General features: G+C 40.8%; 1 protein-coding gene and 1 long non-coding RNA gene across 8 annotated transcripts; one reads left to right on the top strand and one right to left on the bottom strand.

Moving 5' to 3' along the window:
- Positions 1–1640: 1640 nt before the first annotated feature.
- Positions 1641–18350, bottom strand: LOC311601327. 5 transcript variants are annotated; one of them, XR_014780505.1, is made up of 6 exons: positions 18177–18350; positions 17718–17824; positions 16616–16772; positions 14621–14805; positions 5728–6530; positions 1641–2125 (listed from the first exon to the last, which is right to left on the bottom strand). It is a non-coding gene; the product is annotated as an uncharacterized lncRNA (long non-coding RNA). The 5 variants fall into 5 exon arrangements; XR_014780506.1 differs by lacking the exon at positions 16616–16772 and adding an exon at positions 3291–3353; XR_014780507.1 differs by lacking the exon at positions 16616–16772.
- Positions 3471–13198, top strand: LOC311601310 (uncharacterized protein). 3 transcript variants are annotated; one of them, XM_084788706.1, is made up of 6 exons: positions 3471–3830; positions 4734–4883; positions 5946–6076; positions 7038–7111; positions 8767–8854; positions 9101–9616. In XM_084788706.1, exons 2-6 carry the CDS (start codon positions 4835–4837, stop codon positions 9299–9301), a joined length of 543 nt encoding a protein of 180 aa, XP_084644832.1. In that variant the 5' UTR covers positions 3471–3830; positions 4734–4834; the 3' UTR covers positions 9302–9616. The 3 variants fall into 3 exon arrangements, with proteins under 3 accessions (XP_084644832.1, XP_084644833.1, XP_084644834.1); XM_084788707.1 differs by lacking the exon at positions 3471–3830 and adding an exon at positions 13049–13198 and having other exon boundaries at positions 4750–4883; positions 9101–9221; XM_084788708.1 differs by lacking the exons at positions 3471–3830; positions 8767–8854; positions 9101–9616 and adding an exon at positions 8660–8719 and having other exon boundaries at positions 4750–4883.
- Positions 18351–19381: the final 1031 nt, after the last annotated feature.

The following is a 19381-nucleotide window of genomic DNA, read 5'->3' as shown; positions in this document are numbered from 1 at the left end:
GTATACACAAATCCCACCTCCATTCAAAAACTAATACTTTTTTTCTAATTCGTAACTTTGAGAACTCTAATATCAACTGCTCATTATCTTAATATAACATCTCGCATTTCTTTTTTGAGAAGGAATGTCAGACGTAAGGGCCAATTTTGAAAAAAAATGAAGCTCCTGTCTTCACTACCCATAAAGAGTACCATCAGACGGCGGTTATGGTAAGGGTGCTTTTGTTGCGTACTCTATGTGTAGATTGTGTATAATACAAGATGCACTACAGCACATCTCAAAGCATAGCTGGAAGACTAAAGGCCTTCAATAATACAACAAGTATTACAACAGTGCACATTCTTAAATAAAAACCTAAGCCACGTATGGACTTCTTTCTTCCTTTTATGCAGTTCATTATAAAAAAAAAAGGACTGGTAAGTATCATATAATGAAATTTGTGTTGTGTAGAGGCCTCAAAATTATCATTTGAAGTCTTTCAATAAGTTGTATAAAACCTAATGCATATTTGAACTACTATAGAAGGTGACTATAAACCACAGGGATGTTTATCGGCACAAGTGCAGGGGGAAATGCCTCCTCTGCCACCTTTTAGCTTCTGTCATGTGTGAGTAACTTCCCTGGAAAACCTTTTCTTAGAGAAGCTTTTCGTGCCACAAACATTCTGTAAGTATGAGCACAGCTGTCTTTAAGCAGAAAAAATGTTTAAAAAATTAAGGCCTCTGGAACAAGGTGTAGCTTGGGCTATTATTTTGAGCCATGAAAAGAAGGTGGAGTTTTTTTCTTTCGTCTTTTGTTTTTAATTTCAACTGAGGCTGGGGTTATAGCTCAGTCGCAGCACTTACCTAGCAGTGTCAATACACTGACAGCAATAAAAGCAGCATAATCTTTTGGATTAACACATAATGAATCCAGGAGCTGGTCAGTTGCTATTTCTGTGCTACAAATATCTCCATGTGTGTGACCCTTTGGGTGAGGATACACTCAAACCAGTTTGAAACCACAGCAGGTAATAAGTGGATATGTGAAAGTAATGGTTCCATCCTATAGTGATCAAGGTATGATCCAAATTTTCTACTTTCATGAGTTATCTTTGGTAAACTACTTCCTAAGAACTTATTTATCCAATCAATTTCAATTTTCCTGGCATAAAATTGATGATAACGTTCTCGAGTCATATTTATTATGGCTGAAGGTTCTGTAATGATGTCTACCTTTTGTTCTTAAAATTGTTGATCATCAGTTAAGAGCACTGGCTGCTAGCTGGGCGTGGTGGCACACGCCTTTAAACCCAGCACTAGGGAAGCAGAGGCAGATGGATCACTGTGAGTTCGAGGCCGGCATGGTCTACAAAGTGAGTCCAGGACAGCCAAGGCTACATGAAGAGACCCTGTCTCCCCCCCCCCCCAAAAAGGAGCACTGATGCTCTTGCAGAGGATCTGAGTTTAATTCCCAGCACTCATGCAACAGCTCACAATTCTCTGTAACTCCAGTCCCAGAGGGTTGGACAGACATGTATGCAGGGAAAAAAACCCACTCATACACATAAAATAAACTTGTTTTTTGAAGATTGTGGTTTTCATTATGCAATTCACTTTATCAGGGGCTTATCACCAGGATTTCTCTTTTCAAAGAGCTGATTTTCATTTTCTTTTTAAAAGTTTTTATTATTTTTATGGTTTGCTTTTCACTTCTTTCTTTCTCCTTACAATTTAATTATTTTACAGATGTCATAAAATGAAACATGCTTCTTTTCTGGAATGGCTTATTTCACTCACTAAAATATTTGGTGGCAGAATTCCCTGTAAAGGCTAAATAAGATTTACCTACTTGTTATGCTACATTTTTCATAGCCTTTTATCTGTCAGTTGCTTGGAGTATATGTTAAGCTTTCTCTGCGGTAAATAAAACTGCTAAGTTTGGTTACTCTATAAAGACAAAAAGCTTGATGTGGCATTGGTGGTATAGTGGTGAGCGTAGCTGCCTTCTAAGAAATGAGGTTTATTTAGTGCAAGTTCAAAATTCTGCGTCCGTCGTGGATGGCCGCTTGGTTGTATCGCTTGTGAGATGGCTTCATGGTGGAGCTGGATTTACAGTGGAGGTAGCAAGTGAGAGAACAACCATACTGTAAGACAGAAAGCCAAAGAGTGGTAAGCAGTATCCCTAGTGACCTAGCACTCTGCTTCTCCTCTTACAGACCCTACCACCTCTCACAGTGTGCAATGGGGGCCAAGCTTTCAAGGCATGAGTGCTTGCAGGACTGGCCATATCCAAACCATAGTAGATTGCCTCCACCTTTTTGCTATTGTGAATAATGCTGCCAAGAATGTGGACAAACACAGTTCTTTGAGGCGCTGCTTTTTTCCTCATGTATATCTAGAAGAAGAACCATTAGCGTCTATGGTATCCTCTAATATGTTGAGGACTGGTCATATAGTTTCTTCATTTTAACCTTTCAGTGACATTCCCTGAAAATCTTCCTAAAACTTGCAGTCAGAGTCCTATCAGGTCCTGGCTTTAGGCTTACTTTAGTTTTGTTGTTGTTGTTGTTGTTGTTGTTGTTGTTGTAGTTGTTGATTTGGGTGGTTGTTTTGTTGTTGTTGTCATTGTTTATTTGTTTTTTTCTGTTACTGGGATTATAAACCAGGTCCTTTTGCACCTGGTAAGTACTCTACCAACATAAACACATACAAAACTCTCTGGCTGTGTTTTACCATGTATTTTAACTTATAAGTTGATGTCTTCTTTTCCTTTTATGCTAAAGATGGAACCCAGGTCCTCACAAACACTAGGGAAATGTCCTACCACTGAGCTATAGCCTCAGCCCCCAAATTGATATTTCTATGATAATTTTCTTTGGAGACCTTTTGCTTACATTTCACTTCTCAGATCACATCAAACTTCAAAAAACCCATGTTATCTATGTTCGTATGTTAAGTGCACTTTTCATGTCTAAAAATTCCCATGTTTAGTGTTAATTGGGTGCACACTGACATTTGTTTAAGTGACACATCATTTGATAAGTATCTCATGCCTAAGGTTAAGTAGATTCTGTTGTGTAGGAGGAAGAATTTAATTAGGTATGGTCCTACCTTAACGATATGTAAGAAATGGAAAACATTTTCAGTGTTCTATTATAATTATTTATGCACTTAGAAATAAAGCTATCATTTTATTATTGTTCCACTATTGAATTATATTATTATTATGTCTTTATTAGCCATTGGAAAACATTTCAACTATCATGAACATAGATGGAAAAGTCGTTTTTATATCACAGAATGTGTTACCTCTTCTTGGCCACCGTCCAGTAAGTTCTTCCAGATTCTGGAGAAGCGGGTCATTATGGTTTCCTGTTTATGGGTGATTTACTTTTAGCCTCATATAACCCATTGGTATCTAACTATGCCCATATTTCATCATCTTCTCCACTGGTTTTCATGTCAAGTCAATAAAAACAAATTCTGGAAACAGTACATGGTGGTGGTTACAGCGTTGGTGGTCTCCGAGATGGATAAGAAAGGCTTCAACTGTTTGAGGTAGATAATACACAGGAAAACCATGGCCAGAATGGGCTGTAGCATGGAGCAGTTACTGGAGGGCAATGCAATTGGGTTGAAGCTCAGCACCTACCTATACCTATAGGTGGGCAAGGGCAGAGCTAGGTTCACAGGGCAGACTAATAGTATTAGTATAGGAAGCAAAGGCTGTTCTCTCTCACTCTCTCCAGGAAGATATTGTGGGAAAGACTTTATTAGATATTATTCTTGATGAACAAAAGGATGAAATATCTCAGAAGATCATTCTCCATCTTCCTTTGGCAAATGCAGGTATGTATACATGGCTTTGTTTTGTTTCAATTTAATTTTGGATTTTTGAGTGACCAGTAACACTCAGTTGAATAATTTCTTTCTCTCTTACCCCTTAGCAATTTTTGTCAAAAAAATCAGGTAATATAGCTGATGATCATATATTCATTTAAGTTTATAGCCTATAATTTCATTCACAACATTTCTTACATTAAAAAACTATCTCCTCTGGAGGAATAGGGAGTAGTAGTTCATGGGCCCTGACTCTCAGCCAAGGAGCTAGTGACATTTCGTGGATACTGGGGGAAGGTGAGTGGGTTTTCTTCAATGACGTGGTCCCTGGCTGGCTGAGCATGCTCTGTCCCAGTGGTTCTAAATTTTCCTAATGCTGTGACCCTTTAATACAGTTCCTCATGCAGTGCTGACCTCTGACCATAACGTTATTTTCACCAGTACTTCATAACTAATTTTTCTACTGCTGTGAATCCTAGTGTAAATATCTGTGTTTTTCAATGGTCTTAAGTGACTCCGTGGAAAGGTCATTTGTCCCCCAAAGGGTTATGAGTAGATGTGAAACTGGATCTGGGAGAGTTTGGGAGGCATGGGACATAAACTTGACCAAAATATATCACATGCGTATATGAAATTATCAAAGAATCAAGAAAATTATTTTATGGAATAATCATCCTCCACTCTGTCTTGTTCTTTATCCTAAGCCGTAATTACAGAAGTAATTCTCTGATTTTAGTAGTGCTATATAAATACCAGTATACTAGTCTACAGATACAACAATGATAGCTCAGTGAGTATCAGTGTTCATGGGAAGAAAGTTGTGTTCTTTAAAATGTTCTTTTAACTAAGGAAGACTTTCATTGTGTGAAATAATCCCGCAGACTACATAACTTTGCCTCTTGCTCTCCTTAGTTGGAAGTCTTGTTGAATTTTGCTGTTGGGTAAGAAAAGGAAATGCGTATCAGAATGCCCAGCAAAGAGATGCTGAGAGAGGCAAATATGAAAAAAACAAAATGTATGCCTATGTGAAATTCATCTTGTACCTGCAGAATTATTATGATGGTAAGCAATCCATCCCATGATATATACATGATGATCAGGTGTGATGTATTCCCTGATTGCTAGCATACATGTTCTTGTGTTATTGGCCTTTACAAAACATCTAACATCAATAGACTCACAATTTATGGCTATGCCTATTAGGCATTAAAAAAATAGTAGTGACTTTTATAAAGTGGTCCCATATAGAAATATGGTAGATGACATTGGTAAATGATGGCTGTCTCACCTTAGAAAACAAAATATTTTTAAAACTTAATAAAAAAAGAAAAGGTTAATGCACTGCCAAGCTTAAAGGCAACTCTATGAACACCTAAAGTTACAAATGGATTGTGTAGCTTGTAAATCATACCACAGATTGAATTACTGGTTGGGTTGGGGGTCTAGAATTCTAGCATCCTCTCAAGGACCAATATATAAAATATAAACACTAAAGTTCTGCACACTAACCTGGGGAAAGAAGTCATCTCTCTAACATTTTCACTAGACAAATCTATGCTATTTCCACATTTATGGCATGTATGCTATGGGGCCTGATGTTTAATTTTTAAGGTTTAAGGATGTGCAAGCAGAGAAATTGACATATAAAAAGTTAATTGCTTCAGAGCCATAAAATATACAAGACAATCAGAGGTGAGGTATAGTTTGTGCTTCAGGTAACCAAATGCTAATTAAAATATTTTTCATGTTTCTTAGGAATTAAAGGTGAAATATCTTTAAAACATATGGAAAAAATGCATGCACACACACACACACACATACACACACACACACACAGACACAAACAAACACACAGTTTTTTTAGAGACTTCCACAACAATCAATTGAGCAACAGCAAACGACTGACCTCAGCACAAGTTTACATTTGGTTTTCATATTTTGGTGATGACCATCTGGGGAATCTGCAGAGCTTGGCTGTCAATGAAAGAAGACAAGAAAAATACCATGGCTCAAAATCTTGAAAAATGCCATTGGGGTGGCAAACAGCATTGTGATGTATTATTTAGCTGCCACCTTATTTATCCAGTATACTTTTTAAATTAATTGACATTGTGTCATCTTTAGAGTCATTTATGGTTTGGAAGAAATATGTTCCTAACAGCAGAAACATTCGGTCATCAGCTCCAAGGCTGTTAGGGGAGCAACAGTACTATCTCGTGGGAACCATTTCCATCCTTCGTAAGCCACACGAATCAGTGAGTATGTTTTATGTCTCCCTCACTTTGAAGGGCACATCATTTTTGCTTTCAGCAGCTGGACATCAGTGCAGAAAGACTCAGTATTCAGTGAGGAAAGAGCAATTGTATATTTGTTTAGGAGGTGAATGGCAGGAATCTGGACTGATTACAGTGATTACAGTGGATGGAATCTCAAGGATTTGGCACCAATGGGGGCATAAGTAGAACACCATGGACAGGGCAGTGTTAGCAGCCTAGATGAAGACCTCTGGCCTGTGGTACATGATCCTCTTGTGGTGGTGTAGCAGATCCATCACTCCCACATTCAGTTTTAGAATAAACCGCCTCTCCATATTGAAAACAGTAATGAACGTTGTATAGAAGCGAAAACTGAAGGAAGTTGTTCGTCATCTGCCATGAGAATGTAGACTTCAAAGATGTAAGGACTCAGTCCCAAGATCTGCTTCCTCTTCTGAGAAAGAGAAAATGAATCTTACTTGGCCGATCCATATTCCGCTAGCCTTCATCAAGGCACCAGGACGTCTACTTGTGATTTACTCCAGTTTTTCTCTCTAGGCCTCTAGGACACTGTTCCTATACTGGTGGGTATTTTATAAAAGATGAGAACAGAAGGACAGCAGTCAGAAGAGTCTTTACAGTCTTTACAGTATGATGGCATAAAATCGTGAGCGGTGAACTTGAGTGAAAATGAAATTCCTCTTCTGGATCTACTAGGCTTGGGATAAATCATTTTGTGTATACTTTGTTTTTATACCTATAAACCTGGTATCTTCCTCACACTGACCTGTGGATCAGTTGTAACTAGAATATGTAATGGATGCTATATATGTCAAGCATATTTTAGTATGCAGATACATTTGAGTGGAAATTAGGCTGGGGCTTGACTGTGGGTTTGACTCTCAAAGATGCCAACATGATGATGGCAACAACAGAAATGGATATGCTAATCTTTCTGCAGGAACACCCCACTGAAATTCAATCCAATGTTATAGTTATTGACTCGGATGATGACATTCCTGTGAAGTGCCCCAGGTAAGAGGTATCATGGCTGTAAGTAACGCAGAGCTGAAACACATTTTTTTACTAAAGAAATTGCATACAAAACATGATCAACTAAGGATTTCAAATGAATCTAAGATGACCAATTTGCTGGTTTCCAAATCTGTGTATTTTCATGTATGTGAGGAACTATGTAACTGGTGTCTGTTGCATTATTTTCTAGATTGGTCCAATAATGGAACAAGAAAAAAATATACACAGTACATCTGAGATTGTGAGCCTAACTCTTAGAACCCACGTAGTAGAAAGAGAGGATTGATTCCTGAATGTTTTCCTTTGTCCTCCACACAAGTGACATACATGAACACACACACACACATACACACACTGAATAAAGAAATACACATTTTTAAAAACAGGAGTATTGAAAGCACACGTGATAGCATTTGAGATATGGAGTAAGGATAATCAATAGTTCACAGTTATCCTCTGTCAACTCTGTCTTTACAAGTAGAGACACTGAGAAAGCAAATAAAATATGAACTAGTTGACAAAACCTTACCATGAGCATATGTAACCTGAGTAGGCCTTCTGAAACCATTTGCTTTACTTAAAATAGGTTGTCCTTGGTCTTTCTCATTGTGTAAAAAAAGTGTTCTCGTTATACCATTTGGATGTTAAGCTTAATCCATAAAGAGAAAAATAGATATAATATATTAAAAATGGAAAATTAATGGAGTATGAAATAAACACAATACCCAGAGATTTATCAAAACAAACATCTGAGTGGCTAGTTCCCGTCCTTGAGCTAGAGTTCTTTCTATTTATGAATGTCTTTACTGTGTTCAGAGCAGAGATTGGGTTCTAACAGTGGCTTCTCATTGGATCATATTTCTATATTGTTCTAAAGAGGTCAATTAGAACAAACACTCTTTGGAGCAGTATTACAGGAGGTAGGGCTTCTGTGGGTCTCATGTGGCCACGCCACTATTATGAGCTCCTGAGTGCAGTGTTCCCGTCATGGTCCACATGACACTGTTATCTCCCTGATCTCTGATTCCTACAGCCTTCCTGCCCTACCTTCTGCAATACTCCCTAAGCCTTGTGTGGAAGGGGCTCTTACAGATGTACCATGTATATCTAAACATGCCAATAACACTTAATTCTCTATAGCTTGACTAGTTGTGAGTTTCAATTTTAACCACTGAATACTGCGTAAATGAACTTCTCTGATGAGATCTGAGAACTGCACTAATCCATGGGCATAAAGACGAATTGCATAAAGACATTAATTTAGAGAGCACATTGATGCTATGCCCATTTAGCAAGGTAATGGCAAGTAGATTCACTCTTGGGGCTGGTGAACTCCCCAGCATTGTGTTCTTGATCAGATTTATAATACCAGACATATGTTTCCTCCCGTGGTATGGCCATCAATCCATTCAGAAATTGCTCGGTTGCCACGTAGCATTGATGCAACTGTTGTAAACGTGGGCATATTGTGCCATGCCAGTCATTATTGTTGATGACAGTGTTCACAGCTGGCAAAACTGTCACTGACTTTTTTTCTCCCTCCATCAGCTTATATAACCCTGTCTAGTGCAATGAAAGCTATCCAACAAAGAGCAAGTTTCCTGGCCAGTACACAATACACATTTTGATAATTCTTTCTTTATGGCTTTATTGAGGCTTGAAAAACGACGCCAGAAGAATGAATTGCAAAGAATTTGCCAGGCTGAAGCTGCGAATATGGAACATCCTAATTCAGACTCAGAAGTATGTACACTGACCACCGTTGTGTAGAACTATGAAACTTTATCCCTCTAATGTTGTTATGTACTTCATGTCTGTTGCAAACACACACACACACACACACACACACACACACACACAGTGTTGGCTTCTCAATTGCTTGAAGTATGTTATTATGTTTAAAGTGTTTGGGTTCTGCCTGTGTTTCCTATTATTTGTGTCTTATTCTATCCCACTAGTCAAATGTATTCTCTTCTTTTGGAATCTCAGGTTGAGATTGTAGATATTCGACCAGCCACTCGGCAAAGGCCACTTGGAACAATTCAGACCAGGAAATCAGCTCGGTTGAGCACAAGCAGAAACATAAGTGCAACTACAAGGAAGTGCACAGGTACGAGGACAAGCCTTTCTTCCACGGGTTTTACACCCCTGATATCGAGTAGGTACAATGAGCTACTTGGAAGTGGATGAAATAAATCAGATGACCTTCAAGGTTGTTAGGAGGTTTAAAATAGTGTTCTGTTTATAACACTGTGAAATCACAGGTGTCATGTCCAATTTTGCTCATTTTCTGTAAATCTTTGAGATGATGATTCAGAGAAATATAAGTAAATATCTTCTCATAGATTCAAGCAATCACTGATCTTACACATTTTAGAAACCCCAGTTAGAAATGTGCAGACTCTCCTTTTTTCTGTTGAATTTGTATTATTCACTTGCTTTTGATTTTAATACTGCAAACATTGTGATAGATCTGTCTTTGAATAAATAACACTTTATTGTTTATGTCCTTGCAGTGTCTTAGTGTAACAACATGTTTTTGTTGTTAGTTTTGTTGATGTTTTGCCGCAAATTTTTTATGTATTGTTCACCCTGTCCTAGAAGTCAGAGCGGGCCCTTTAGCTCCACTCCTGAGTGCAGAGATGACAGAATTATAGGCATGTGTGTTGCCAGGACAATGTAATGGAAGTAGCAGTGAAGGTGGTTAATCCCTCCAAAATACTGCTGCTTTTTTTATGTGTTTCTATAACAAAGTCCTAATTATACCATTGTATAAAACCTGCAACACTTGAGACATGGATCTCATTGCAGATAAGCTATATTGTGACATTTTCACTTATTATGGTTCATCTTTCTTTTCTCCTCAGTTTCAAATGTAGGTTTAATTGTCAAATAGTTTTAGTAGCACCACTTCCATTATTTCTGTAAGTTTCAGATCTCCTTTCCAAATAGTTCTTTGAAAACAGCACAAAGGTAGGTGTGTGTGTGTGTGTGTGTGTGTGTGTGTGTATGTGTGTGTGTGTGTGTGTGTGTGTGTGTGTGTGTGTGTGTGACCATTTCTAACATTTACATGAAGAGTGATTGCACTTAACGTACTTATCTGAAGTTACCTTGTAGGGTTGTTCTGTGGAATTATGTTCATTATTGTTATACCAGCTGTGGAGCAATCCTTATAAGATCCCACAGCTAGCCTTTCCAGTCAGAGGAGCAAAGCCAGATAACCAGCAAGAGACATTGAAATTTAGCAGCATCTGGAGTGCTTGCTATGGCTTACTGATATTTATTTTATTTTTTCATTTGGAACCAGAAATTTGCAAATATACTATTAAGATGCAAAAGTGATTTGGAAGTGATTGATAGCAGAAAAGTTTAGTCAAAGCTCTGAGCACTGAAACTGTCAGGGAACTAGAATTTTCCAAAAGGACTAAAATGGAATATATAAAACTAACTGAATGATTGAAGAAGTGCAATTTGCTTGTATCCATAGCATTGTTGTGAAGTGTGCATCCTGAAGCTGCGTGGAGCAATTGGGAGGTATCTGGTGGGGCACTCTGCCTGATCCTGATGCTTATATTTTGTAAATGTTTTTCATTTTGAACTAATTTTGGACTTAGAGAAAATTTTCAATGCAGTAGTCAGGAGGGAGAGGCAGAAGGGTCAGGGCTTCATGGCCATTATCTATGCCATGAGTTCAAGGCCATCCTGGGATTCATGGAAGTTGTCACAAAAATAAAGTAATTGGAATAGAAAGAGCAATACACGGGAAGATGGACAAAAGCAAAAAAGAATACCTATCCATTCCATTGTGATGCCCTTAATGTCACACATTACATAATCAAAACAACATTGGTTTCATTCTTATTACCAATGTGAGGACATTTTCATCTGTCTCCTTTTCTTAGAAATGTACAGTTAGCAAATTTCATGTCACAGGAAACAATGGATCACTTTCATTTATTCCACATTATGACTATATTGCCAATTTTAATCCCTCCATCAGCAGAAGAACATCTGGATTGCTTTCAAGTTTTTGATAATTATGAATAATTTTACTACAGACATTTTTTCAGAGGTTTTGCATGGAACTTTCAGTTTCCTTGTGTAAATTCCTGTCTGTGAGACTTAGAGTCATTTGTGACTTATTTCAACTTGTGGCTCTACAGTCTAAGAGGGAATCTGTATGATAGAGTTGAAATGCCCTATAGCTTTTTTCTTTTGATCTGGGACTCTTCTTCATAAGGAGAATGCCCCAGCAATATGTTCTCTATTTGGTATGCAGAGTTGAAAGCATTATCAATGTGAAGGAAGTCACACATGTGATGGTAGAACTCACTGCTGAGTAAAACCATTGGGTTTTATTGCAGTAGTAACAGCTACAAAGATCCTTGTATGACTGAGCTGCATAAATGATTCCTAAATACAATCTGACTTTCAGTCTTCCCCAGCCACACCTCACTTTAGTGCCAAGCTCAACACTGAATCCAGATTCCTTACTGAGATTATCCATTTTGCAATACTGCAATACAGTCTAGAACCTACCTTGGATAGGTCTCATCATGTTGAAAAAGTTCCTTAAAATTCCCTTTGCTGAGTGAGTGTGCTTGGCATTTATCTATGGAGTTGCCTTATGTTAGACAGGGCAGACAGACCTTGGGGACCATCTTTAAGGGCTACACTTACAGAATAAAACTGGTCCTGATAAAAATAACCCAGCAGATTTAGCTCTTCATGTAAAGTCCCAGCTAGCCTTATAAGGAGCAGAAACATTCAATCTGGCAAAGAAGCAAGACATCAAAAGTATTTTCATTTTAAATGTTTAGAAATTCTAGATAGCTAAATGTGTACCATTTTCATATACATGCCTTGACCAAATGAACCATCAGTGTCACCAGAAATTGGGTCCCTATGATCTCATACCGAGATTAAAATTGGCAAATGGTCTGACGGGCTCACTAGCAAAGTAGACTCCAAAAGGTAGCCCTTTTCGTGCCCATTACCAATACAATGATGTTCTTGAGTGGAACTCTAAGAATCAGAGTTGACAGCAAATTGATCTAATCGTCCAGGCAGTGAACGTCGGGTTTCAGATAGCTCATTGGGAAAGAGTTAGAGTAGGAAGGGCAAGTGTTTCATCCTGTGGACATATGACTCTGACTGGGCTCTTTCCTTTCTGCTCACTCCTGTCCTGGTCTTCAGCTGTCTGCTTGAAACCCAACTCCTCCTGAATCTATTTTCCTCATTCACCCCATTTGGTTCCACTTACTTGGTCCTGAATCACTTCAAAATAGAGTCAAAAAAGAGTTCTACAACTGATACCTGTAACACTGCCTTTGTGCTTGTCCTCCTCCACTTCCTGGTGGGAGCTGACACCTTTACTTCCACTGTGTAAGTGCGGAAATGACTTCAATCCAAGGCTAAAGTTGAGACTTTGGCTAGGTCTGACTTCACAAAAGCTGGGGAATGGAGGGCCAGACACATATGCTGCAGACTAAAAGGAAGTTTTGGGTTCTCAGGACGGCCATTAAGCCAAGGGGCATCTGGAAGGAAGAATAGTACAGGAATCCTAACTTTCCAAGCTCTCTTTCTGTCTCTGTCTCTGTCTCTGTCTCTGTCTCTGTCTCTGTCTCTGTCTCTGTCTCTGTCTCTGTCTCTGTCTTTCTGTCTCTGTCTCTGCCTCTGTCTCTCTGTCTCTGTCTCTCTCTGTCTCTGTCTCTCTGTCTCTGTCTCTGTTTCTCTCTCTCTCTCTCTCTCTCTCTCTCTCTCTCTCTCTCTCTCTCTCTCCATCCCCCCCTGCCTCTCTCTCTCCTCTGCTAGTACCTTGTAAACCAATAATGCAAAGATACTTGTCAGTGGCTCACTGGCTTGAAATAACGGAATACTCCTATCACCACAGAATATTTCAGTTTACCACTCTCCCTGCTTTTTTTTCCTTTGCAGCATGCCTCTTCTGCTTACCTGAGAGAGACCAGGCAGCCTGGTCAAGATAATTCTGCATATTTTCTGACTGAAGAGAACACCATCAATCCTCACCCCTAAGGGGAAGATGAGGCAGAAGACCTAAGTCCATGGTCTATATGGGAAAGGGACATACAAGAGTCCCTTGATGTGAGAGGATGGGTGGGTTATTTTCTTTACTCATAAGTTTAGTTTTTAGTTGTTTCTTAAGCATAATGAGTTTAATGGAAAGGAAGCTGCAAAAGCAAACTATTACATCCAGATTAGTGTGTGATAACTACTATTCATTTCCATCTGCTTGCCCCACACTTTTTCAAGTATACGTATATACATCTGTGCTTTTGCTGGGGCAAGCTGCCTTCAATGGGCAGAATTCTAGGGTACTAATGTTTTTGCCAAAATACGAAATGCCACAGAGGTTTGAAATGCAGAAAAATATTGTTCCATCATGCCCTTTTTTTTTTAAATCTCGGGCCTTAATCTTGATTTATTCATATATGTCTTCTGTGGTCCTATGCCACTTTGTAACCTATATTCCAGACAACCAATTTGAGAAGTAATATCTGTTCAAAAAAGGGTATGTCTTTGCTTAATAAACACTATATTGTACTGCAAGTCTTGTGTCTGTGAGGCTGACTTTGAAATCCTAGGAATATTTCTGACTTGGTAGACCCACACTTATGTGCTGATGAAGAGCCTATGTTCTAGAGAGAAACATTTCATGCAGTACCTGTTCCTGGCACATTGGCCTGTTTTCTACACTTACAGACTCCAATGGCTGGAACCCTTCTCTGTGGCTATGAATATAGGCACCCTTTTTGCACCTGCAACCTTTTTGGTTGGTTGATTTGTCTTTGTGTGTGTGTTATCCCCATCTTACTTTTAAAGACAGTGTCTACCACTGCACCTGGAGCTCACAAGCAGGCTAGATTGGCTGGCCAGTACAGTTCAGGGATCATCTCCCCAGAATTGTGGCCACAAAGGTGATTTTGCTTGTTGGTCATGTACCAAGAAGAACATTTCCACACTATATTAAGAGTGGTAGGAGTGGGGGGGGGGTCAGGGGCATGGATAGCTCTACCAGAAATCACCCCATTTGGAGATGAGGTCTTAAAGAGGTATTGCCCTGAGGGCAACAGAAGGATGGTGGTGGCATGTGGGCTTTTGATAGCTACTCAAGCACCCTGGTCCCAGTGTGACTTTGGAGTTCACTCTAATTTGCTGGACAGCATGCATAGTTCTCAGAATCACAGCCTAAGCTCTGCATTTGCAAAGTTGTTTTAGCAATCTGCTCTTCAGCTGAAGAATATGCCATTGGGGAGCAGAACACTTTCCTCACAAAGCACAGGACTGCTGAGGACAGCGGTAAGATTGAGCGCTTCTTAGGAAGGCATGGGAATTCCAGGAGGCCTGAGGCCACCTGTGGGCATGACTGCTTCTGCCCACTGCTTAGAATGTGGCTGTTCTTGGAGATAACCTCCTTGAGCAGCCCTGCAATGGCTGAGCACAGTTACACTCACTTTGTCAGGTAGTTCATCAAATGCTGACACTCACCAGAGTTTCCTGCTTTAGTTGTTGCCCCTCCTGCATATGCTCAACTCCTACCAGCTGAGGGTAAGTAGAGGCACAGAGAAGTTCTCCAGAGATTGTGAGCAGAGGAGTCAACAGCTGCAACCCAGGAGCTCGGTCCTTCTCTCGAACACCACAGAACAGCTGCAACACCTTCTAGATTGAAGAGCCTGGAAAGGAAGCCCCAGGACCTAGCCTGCCTTCTCCATCCTCATCACAGTAGTCATTAGCTCTAAGATTCAAAGTAGGTGGCTCTGTACCCTCTCCTGTGTTTCTCCACTCCAACAACAATGTCAATAAAGTGGCCCCAAGCTGAAAGCACCTCACTATAACCCAGTGAGGAGACATGGGGTGGTAGAGTCAGTTTGACCTTGTTTATCTTTTCAACATGAGGCCAAGTTCAATTCACCCTCTAGGGAGAGCTCAGGAGTTACATATTAGTGTGGCTCACGCAGGGGAAATGATGAAATTCACAAGAGCTTCCAGACATGGTTTAATTTAACTTCTACACTTGCTCATTTCCACATAGAAAGGACAAGACTTGGCTTATATATAATGGAATATTATATATACACAGATTTACAGCTGCATATTCATGAGTTTTCTGTGGCATCCAATATTTATAAAGATTCTTAGTCCCAAATGCATTTTATAATAAAAAAGGAAGAGTATTATTAAGACTATCAGCTTCAGTCCACACCCTTCCTCCACATCTTTTCATGCCACAGTAGCAGCCAATAGCCAGGGCTGTGTATTGAGCAATGTTTTGAAGTGTATCTTGCGGACAATGAAGGGGAAAGTAGGCTTGACATGTTGTAGCCTGTGGGTATTGTTCACCCTGACTGGGCTGGAGACATGTTCCTGTTAATAACTGTCCCACCCACTGTGATCTCAAGCCACCTGAAGCCTTGCTCCTGAGCCCCTGCTGCACTCCCAGCTCCTGCTGGGATTCTAACTCTGTCAGAGGACAGCCTGATAGACCCCACTGATAACCCTCACCTCAGGCTCTCTGACTAACTGAAGCAAGAGCCTGCTCGCCTGATGAAGGATTAATGTGTGTGGCCAGAAGCCTCACCTTGCACTAACTGACCTAGGACTACTCTTGCCACCCAAATTACACATCACCATGGAGTGGCCCCAACACTTTAACCTCAAGCTCGGGTCATCAGTGACAACAAATGGCTGCTGGGAGAAGGAGATTGAGGGTTGTTTTTCTGGCAATATAGACTCTCTCATGGGCTGTCTGTGTCCCAGTGAATGACTCCACACCCGTGCACATACTGGCTGCACTGAAGAGATTCAGTGGGCAGAGAGTGGTGGTAGGAAAACTAATGTGTGGAGTTAGGGGAGAGGGAGAAGGACAGACTGATCAAAGTACATGTTATTCATTCTCAAACACCAAATTAAAAATCAACTCTCAGATTCAGAGCTAGGTTTCCATTAACTATGCCACAGGGGATGTTAAATGATTAGGCTTTTCAGCAGGAACAGTAAGCAAGGCTCTGCTGCATGATCATCTATTGTTATGCAATGCAATCCCAGTCCCTTCTTATTGGTCCTATCTTTTCCTTCCCTCTGTAGTTGTTTCTTTCCTCTCAGCATGCACTCTGCCTTCAGCTTTGGTGAACCATTGGGTATGATACAAAGGTTCTGCAACTTTCTGCCCTCGTGCATCGCCAATATCATGAGCAGCACAAAGTTCTCTTTTGTCTCTGCATCTTTGCCCACAATGCAGGTGGAAAGGGCTCCAGGTGGGAAGAGCCCCAGGTGGGAAGAACCCCAGATGGAAAGGGCCCCAAGTGGAAGGGGCTCCATGAGGAAAGGGCCCCAGGTGGGAAAAGCCCCACATGGGAAGAGCCCCAGGTGGGAAGAGCCCCAGGTGGGAAGAGCCCCAGATGGGAAGAGCCCCAGGTGGGAAGTGCCCCAGTGGGAAGAACCCCTGGCTCTCCTAGACCATTCTTGACTTTGTTCAGCACCTGCCATAAGTGCATCAGTGCTCTTTTAAACTGCTCCCATGATGGGTAGAGGTTGGCTCAGGTCTTAGATGTTCCTACTACTCCCAGAAGTGAGGGCCTTGCACAACTCAACTGGCTTTCCACAAATATTCAAGGCTTGTGACCCTGGTGCTTAGTCAACACTAGGAAAATGTTGCCCAAAGAAAATCAGTTACTTGAGACATGAGCGTGTGGGAAATAAAGACTGGCATGTAGCCCTGCACAGAAGCTAAGATGATCAGGCAAGACAGCATTCCACCTCTGCTCTGTCTTTCTGCCTCAAGTATAAACTGATCCTAAGCTTATGAACCTTAACCAGTAAATGGGTTTAGGCTTAGTCCTTGGAGTGAGACCCTTCTACCAGTAGATCTGGCCCTTGGCTTAGCTGCAGTCTGATGAAACCAGGGAGCTAATGAAACTTGGTGGATGAGACTGCTCAATACACTACCAACAACTTGGTGGCTCCAGTTAGCCTCTGGGCATTCCTCCATGGCACACACAAGTCCTGACACTGCAGAGACATGGGGGTGGTGAATGGGTGAAATTTCTGGAGTCACTGATGTTTCCTGCCCAGATGGAGGCCTTGACCCCAAAAGTCAAAGGGTAATTAACCACATAGTCACCTTGGTGATGAAACAAAACCCACAACCCTACAGAATCAAACCATGTCAAATACAGAGAGGCCGAGGTCAGCAGACAGGACAGGCAAATTGCAGTATTTAGAATAGCGAATTCAAGTGTTTGTGTAACCCAAGTTCCAGCCTGTGGGGAAGGTAGGTGGAAGAGGAGCTGGAAATTCACCTGACTGGGAGTGGGGTAGGACTTCAGCAAGGAAACAACCTCTAGGTTTTAGGAGAGGGCTGGTATCATGGGATGATTTAAACCTGAGGCATTGGGTATGCCGTCTGCTAGGCAAGCCAGTGTAAGGAGGGTACTTGTGCACAGTAAATGCCTTGAGAAAAGTGGTTTGGTTTTCTGGTTTAGGGCTGATTTTTTATTCCACATGTGTCACCTGCCAATGACCAGTGTCTAGCCATGTCCATCTGGGATTTAGGGTGGAGAATCAAGACAATACTTTGACGTTTTACCTGGATCATCTATGAATCCCTTTGTTGACTCCTGGGTTTACAAGGTAAGGTTAAGACAGTTGATTGACAGCAGGGACTTCATCTGTTCTCTGAAGCTCTCCAGGATCCTAAAAACAAGGAACAGGCGAAGAAACACATGTAAGTCATCTCTAAGTCAAACTTCAGCTCCTCCCCTACCCCCCCTTCCCCATGCTCCTTTGAAGGCACAGAGCAAGCACTGATCCTGTGAAAGGATGAGCATGCTGGGAGATCAGACCCTCCTAATTGATTGCATCTTTTTTTCTATTTTCCTGGCCCAATTGGGTCTTCTCCCTTGGTTCCCTCCTCTAGTCACTGTATGTTCTTCTCTCAGTCACCAAGTTATCTGCCTGACTCTTCCCTGTAGGCTCAATTTTCTTAGCAAATAGATTTTATTATGAACTTATTGACCAAGAGTACCTCACTGATAACCCAACTAACCTAAATAATAGGAAAAAGAGTTTTAAAAATACAATAATGAAACCATAAAGATATCAGTTCTGAGGAATGGTTATCCTGGCATAATCAGCAGGATTTCTTCTGCAGGAACCTGGAGCAACCAGAACCCATAGCCTCAAATGGAGCCCAGAGCCCCGAAGCCTTCCCTCCAGCAGTTCTCTCCAGGAGCACCTTGAGGCACAGTAATGAATAGCCAAAATTATCCCCAAGTCTCCAAAGGATCCGCCTCTTGTTTTGGGCTCACATATATACCTCTTCTCAGAATTTGTTCAAGCGTGTTTTTCAGCTGGTTAATAACCAATCTCCCCCACATGGTGATTTGACTTCTAAGGGGATAAACATCATCTGCTCTCTCACAAGTCTTTTTCTCATCCTCAACTTGTGATCTAAACAAAAACATGTTTATCTCTCCTTCATCTCCCCTTTCTATTAAATAAAATAAGTTATATACAACAAAATAAGAATTATCCAGTAAGTCACATTTACAAGGAACAGTCAGTTTGTTTGTAGTTAAAATTTTTAAGAAATTATTCAACTATCTATCCTATGCTACTGATTCTTATCCTAATATCTACATTTTTCACACTAAACTTATATTACTACTGTTACTATCTAGTCTTCAACCCCATAAGAGATTCCAGAAGGAAAAACTATCTAATATGAAGGAAGTGCAGGCAAGCAACTTCCAAAAGTATTGACAGGACAGAGAGCTGAGTGTCTGGACAGTCACAAGTTCCTCTCCATTGTTGGGCCATCCCAGCCTTCAGCCAGCCAGCTGGGCCAAAGCATCTTAAAGACTGCTTCTGTACTGTCACAAGTTCCTCTCCATTGTTGGGGCATCCCAGCCTTCAGCTAGCCAGTCCAAAGCATCTTACAGACTGCTCTGAAGCAGGAATCCTGGAGGATTGGCCCACGTAATCCCTGCAAAGCTGGGCAGCTAATTTCTCAGTTTCAGGCTTGATCATAGTCGACGGTCATTCTGTCATCAGCTGTAGAGATAAGCAAAGTTCCTCAGACCAGTGGCTGTCTGCCACTATCTTTTCTTGATGGCTGCGTGATTAGACTCGAGGTGCTGCCAGGAACAGATGTGTCTCTCTGTCATAAAAGCCCTTTATTATTAAATGCCATTTTCTTTGGATCTCTGAAGTGTTTGAAGACCATCTATCTATCTATTCTATCCATCATCA

The sequence above is a fragment of the Acomys minous genome (assembly GCF_964271855.1).
Source record: "Acomys minous genome assembly, chromosome: 7".
NCBI lineage: Eukaryota > Metazoa > Chordata > Mammalia > Rodentia > Muridae > Acomys > Acomys minous.
Note: the sequence above shows the minus strand (reverse complement) of the source record. Positions and strands in the feature narration are given on the sequence as shown.

Excerpts from the sequence above, each read along its gene's own strand:
- LOC311601310 (XM_084788706.1), top strand. The coding sequence starts at position 4,835 with ATGTATGCCTATGTGAAATTCATCTTGTACCTGCAGAATTATTATGAT. Across the intron at positions 6,077-7,037 it reads TTCGTAAGCCACACGAATCA|GAACACCCCACTGAAATTCA; the intron begins GTGAGTATGTTT and ends ATCTTTCTGCAG. Across the intron at positions 8,855-9,100 it reads ATCCTAATTCAGACTCAGAA|GTTGAGATTGTAGATATTCG; the intron begins GTATGTACACTG and ends TTGGAATCTCAG.